The sequence below is a fragment of the Aedes albopictus genome, chromosome 3 (genome assembly GCF_035046485.1).
Source record: "Aedes albopictus strain Foshan chromosome 3, AalbF5, whole genome shotgun sequence".
NCBI lineage: Eukaryota > Metazoa > Arthropoda > Insecta > Diptera > Culicidae > Aedes > Aedes albopictus.
The window spans coordinates 276,643,847-276,648,961 of NC_085138.1; the positions used below are offsets into that span (position 1 = coordinate 276,643,847).

The 5,115-nt window shown below is 46.5% G+C and overlaps 2 protein-coding genes across 2 annotated transcripts; both read left to right on the plus strand.

Annotated features, from left to right (window-relative positions):
* The first annotated feature begins 349 nt into the window (after positions 1-349).
* Positions 350-961, plus strand: LOC134290745 (uncharacterized). Its single transcript, XM_062857938.1, has one exon. It carries the CDS (start codon positions 350-352, stop codon positions 959-961), a length of 612 nt encoding a protein of 203 aa, XP_062713922.1.
* Positions 962-975: 14 nt separating this feature from the next.
* On the plus strand, positions 976-2,346 carry LOC134290746 (uncharacterized). The gene has a single exon (XM_062857939.1). It carries the CDS (start codon positions 976-978, stop codon positions 2,344-2,346), a length of 1,371 nt encoding a protein of 456 aa, XP_062713923.1.
* The last annotated feature ends 2,769 nt before the right edge of the window (positions 2,347-5,115 follow it).

Consider the following 5,115-nt stretch of genomic DNA (forward strand, 5'->3'; position numbering starts at 1 on the left):
TCATTCTCGGAGCACCAACTGAAGATCCTGTCTCGGTCGGCATTGTCCACCTTCAGCATCTGGTAGACGCGGTTGAGTGCGTGAGACGCACCCTTGAACGTAGTCGCATTGTCCGAGTGCAGCTCGGCGATTCTTCCTCTGCGGGCGACGACACGACGAAGCGCTGCCAGAAACGCAGCTGTGGTAAGGTCGCTCACAAGCTCGATGTGTACGGCCCTTGTCGCAAAACAGACGAAGACCGCTACCTAGGCTTTCGTTGGTGCACGATTGCGGACGGTTGGCTTGATGAAGAACGGTCCACAATAGTCGACGCCGCAGACGGAGAAGGGTCGAGTTGGTGAGACTCGGGATGCCGGTAGATCCGCTGTGCTCTGCTGGACTAGTGTGGGCTTGCTACGAAAGCAAGTGTGGCAATCGTGAACCAACGAAAGCCTATGTAGCGGTCTTCGTCTGTTTTGCGACAAGGGCCGTACACATCGAGCTTGTGAGCGACCTTACCACAGCTGCGTTTCTGGCAGCGCTTCGTCGTGTCGTCGCCCGCAGAGGAAGAATCGCCGAGCTGCACTCGGACAATGCGACTACGTTCAAGGGTGCGTCTCACGCACTCAACCGCGTCTACCAGATGCTGAAGGTGGAAAATGCCGACCGAGACAGGATCTTCAGTTGGTGCTCCGAGAATGAGATTCGGTGGAAATTCATCCCGCCAAGAGCGCCACACTTCGGAGGCCTGTGGGAGGCCGCCGTCAAGTCAGCGAAGAAGCACCTGCTAAAGACTGTCGGCAACAGCAGCATCGCCTACGAACCGATGGTAACTCTCTTGGCCCAGGTCGAGATGTGCCTGAACTCCCGTCCGCTGACGCCGATGCCGAGTGAGCCGTTTCCACTCTGGGTCTTGTGTGGGAACCGAGAACCGACACATTACGGTTCAAGGTCCAACTGCCACCACCGGCTGCGGTACTGACAAAGCGGAAAGTGATGTCATACATCGCCCAAATCTTCGACCCACTCGGTCTCGTGGGTCCTACCATCGTAGTTGCGAAACTCTTCATGCAGCGTTTGTGGGCGCTAAAACACAACGGAGAAACTTGCGAATGGGATTCACCGCTTCCGATCAAGCTTCAACAGGAATGGAAAGAATTCCACTCCACGCTACACATGCTAGGCGAGGTTCGAGTTCCACGATTCGCATCTCTTTCGAATGTCATCAACCTCCAGCTCCATTTCTTCTCCGACGCCTCCAAGGGAGCGTATGGCTCCTGCTGCTACGTACGAGCTGAAACAAGAGATGGTGTGTCAGTGCAGCTGCTAACTGCGAAGTCAAAGGTAGCTCCACTATCTAGCCGTCATTCCATCGCCCGGCTGGAACTATGTGCAGCGCGACTGTCGACGCAGCTGTTCCAGAAAGTGTTGGCCGCCCTGAAGATACCAGCTCCAGCTTACTTCTGGACGGACTCCACTACGGTTCTCCACTGGTTACGGTCACCACCTAGCCGTTGGAAGGCATTCGTAGCCAATCGAGTGTCACAAATCCAGCATGCAGTCGCCGTGAGTCGCTGGAAACATGTTCCTGGCATCGACAACCCAGCAGACGATATCTCACGGGGATTGAATCCAATCGACATTCTACAGTGCAAGCGTTGGTGGAACGGTCCTGACTGGTTGACACTCTCTCCGGCGAACTGGCCGAATCTCCTTCCGGCCGATGAAGACGCCGAAGCTTCCACCGAAGAGATGCGGAAGGTCCCGGTAGTTTCGATGGGCGTCGTACAAAGCGGTTTCCACGACGAGCTGTTCGCCCGTTTCTCCAGCTTCTCTAAGCTTCGTCGTGTCACTGCGTTCTGCTTGCGATATCGTCGATCTTTGCAAGAACGCGCCACGTTACGCCGCACCGAACCGGACAAGTTCAATCAGCTCACCCTCAACGATGGGACAGTCGCTCCACTTACCTCCGAAGAACTACAAACCGCGGAGGTGCACCTCTGTCGTCTCGCACAACGTCAGTCGTTCGCTGAAGAACTTTCGGATCTGGCCAGCGGGGAAAGAGTCACCAAATCGTCAGCATTGAAATGGCTGAAACCGTTCGTCGATCAGAACGGCCTTATTCGTGTCGGTGGCCGGCTGCGCAACGCCGCCCTCTCCGACTTTGTCAAGCACCCGATCGTGCTTTCTGCCAAACATCCGCTGTCGACTCTGCTGGCTAGTTTCTTTCACTTAAAGCTACTGCACGCAGGCCCTCAACTCTTGCTAGCCACGCTGCACCAGAAATATTGGATTCTCGGCGACAGAAACTTAACAAAATCCGGCTCGAAGGACCAAAAAATGTTCGAGTATAACAAATTCAATTAAACTTAAACTAAATCGTTTGGTTGGATGGGTCCGGCTCCAACAGCATGTTTTTTTTCAGAAATTATTCCATTTTTTTTTTTTTTCTAAAATTTCTTCAGGTTTTTTTAATTCCTGTAAAGAAACTCCAGAATTTCCACCAAATTCTTTTTAAGGAAAACTTTAGAAATTCCTCCAAGAATTATCTCTGAAATTCTTGTAGCGTTTTTTTTTTTCAAAAAATTAATAGTTCTGATTAATTTTTTTGAAAATGTTTTCAGGTAGGTATTTTTTTCAAAAAAAAATCCAATAATTATTGCTTTGGAAATGTTTTTACGGATGTCTCAAGTTTCTCCTTCAATTTTCCAAAAAAAAAATCTATAAAATCCATAAATTACGTCATGAAAAAAATTACTATTTTCAACCTCCCTAGGCCACACTTTTTGCATGTAACCCTCCTCTAGTCGTGACGTAATTTATGGAAGTTCCTCCTTCAGAAATAACTCAAGGAATCGCTTTATAATTTAAGCCAAAGGATCTTTCAGGAATTCCTCCTTTATAAATTCTATCGGGCTTTCTTTTCTTCTAGGCTTCCTTCGACAATATCTTCAAGAATTTCTTCTTCTTTTTTCAAGAATTTCAAGAACTGGATTCCATCATCACAAACTTGAGCAGAGATTACTCAAGAAAACCTTGTAGGGATTTTATTTTGAAAAATCCTTTAGAGGTTTCTTCAAAAATTTCTCCGTGGATGTCTACAGTATTTGTTTTAGAAATTCCTCCAGCGGTAAAAAATCTTGCAGGGATTTCTTCATTAATGCGTACAGATATTTTTTCACAAACTCATCCAAAGATTTCTTCAGGACAATCTCTACGGGTTCTATTGAAAACTCCCGGAGGAATATCTCCAGTTCATTCATGATTATTTTTTCAGCAGGTATTCCTGAAGAAATTCAGGCAAGTGTAAAAAAATCCTCCGAGGATTCCTTCATGGATTCCTTCTAAAACTTTTTCAGGAATTTCTTCAGAATTATTCTCCTGGACTCCTACAGTAGTTTAAGGATTTCTTTAAGGATACCATCAAGGATTCTTCAGATTTTTTTAGAAGCTCATCTAGATTTTTTTAATTGTTGCGATTTTTTCGGAAATTCTTCCTCCAGGAATCCTTTAGAAAGTTCGTCTTGGGAAACTGAAGAAAGCTGTACAAGGTTTCTTTTTTGAATTTATCTTGCGGTTTCTTCAGAAATATATCCTGAGAATCCTTCGGGCATTCCTTCAGAAGTTCTATAAGACTTAACTCCGCTAATTTTCCCTGAAATATTTCACGAAATTATACAAAAATATTGGAGAAAATTTGTAAAGGCTTCCCTAGAGGATTTTAAAATGGTATGGAGATACCTTTGGTGATTCCAAGATTTTTTTTTAATTTTCTGGAGGAATCTGTGAAAAAAATGTGTACAAAAATCATGTACCATTTGGATACTGTACGTGCCCAACTCTGTACAAAAATTCAAATCAATCCGCTTGAAATTGACTTAGTTATAGCGGCAAGTGCCCAAATGGTATCAGTAGGTTGGCTCCAGAGGCACGTTCTCCTCCATTTGGGAAATTTGTGCCAATGGTACAAGACCCTAAGAGCAGAAATTTAAGTCAAAAGCGTGTTTAAATAGATGAATTTTTGAATATGTCTCTCAAAAAAATTCTTAGTATTTCTTCATTGAGGGAAGATTCAAATATTACGTCCATCGTTTCTCGGGATTTCTAGACCCCCCCTCCCCCTCTGTCATGCACTTTTCCTATACTCAATACACGTACTGTCACACTCTTCTAGACCCCCCCCCTCCCCCAAATCATGGACGTAATTTTTGAACGTTCCCTTGTGCCATTTACTAATTTGATCAAGAATTTTCCTTGGGCTATTTTCAGGAGTTTTTCAAGAAATTACTCATAAGATTCTTCTAGGAACTCATTTCATTCATTTATTTAGTATTACATCAAATTCAAGATAAAACTGAATCAACAATATTTCTCCATAATACACGGTTCGTGGCTGCCGCTCTCCATCCTCGGTCGCGCCCGATGCTCGCCAAGTCACGCTCCACCTGGTCCACCCATCGTGCTCTCTGCGCTCCACGCCTTCTTGTGCCAACCGGATCAGTTGCAAACACCAGCTTTGCAGGGTTGTTGTCCGGCATTCTTGCAACATGCCCTGCCCACCGTATCCTTCCGGCTTTGGCCACCTTCTGGATGCTGGGTTCGCTGTAAAGTGCAGCGAGCTCGTGGTTCATCCTTCTCCGCCACACGCCGTTCTCCTGCACACCGCCGAAGATCGTTCTTAGCACGCGTCGCTCGAAACCTCCAAGTGCTTGTATGTCCTCCTCGAGCATGGTTCTAGGAACTAGTCCATGGTTTTCTTCAGGAATTCCTTAAGGTATTCTTCAAGGAGTTTCTTCAGAAACGAGATCGCGAAGCGATGGAAGAGCTGTACCGCGCTAAGGACATACGAAAGTTCTACGAGAAGCTGAACCGCTCGTGCAGAGGCTTTGTGCCACAAGACGACATGTGCCGAGATAATCACGGGAATATTCTCACGAGCGAGCGTGAGGTTGTCGAGAGGTGGCGGCAGCATTACAATAAGCACCTCAATGGCGACGTTGCAAGTACCGAAGGTGGCGTGGTAACAGATCTAGGAGTATGTGCATAGGACGAAATACTTCCGGCCCCTGAGCTCCAAGAGATTGAGGAGGAGGTTGGCCGGTTAAAAAACAACAAAATCGCTGCAGTAGATCAACT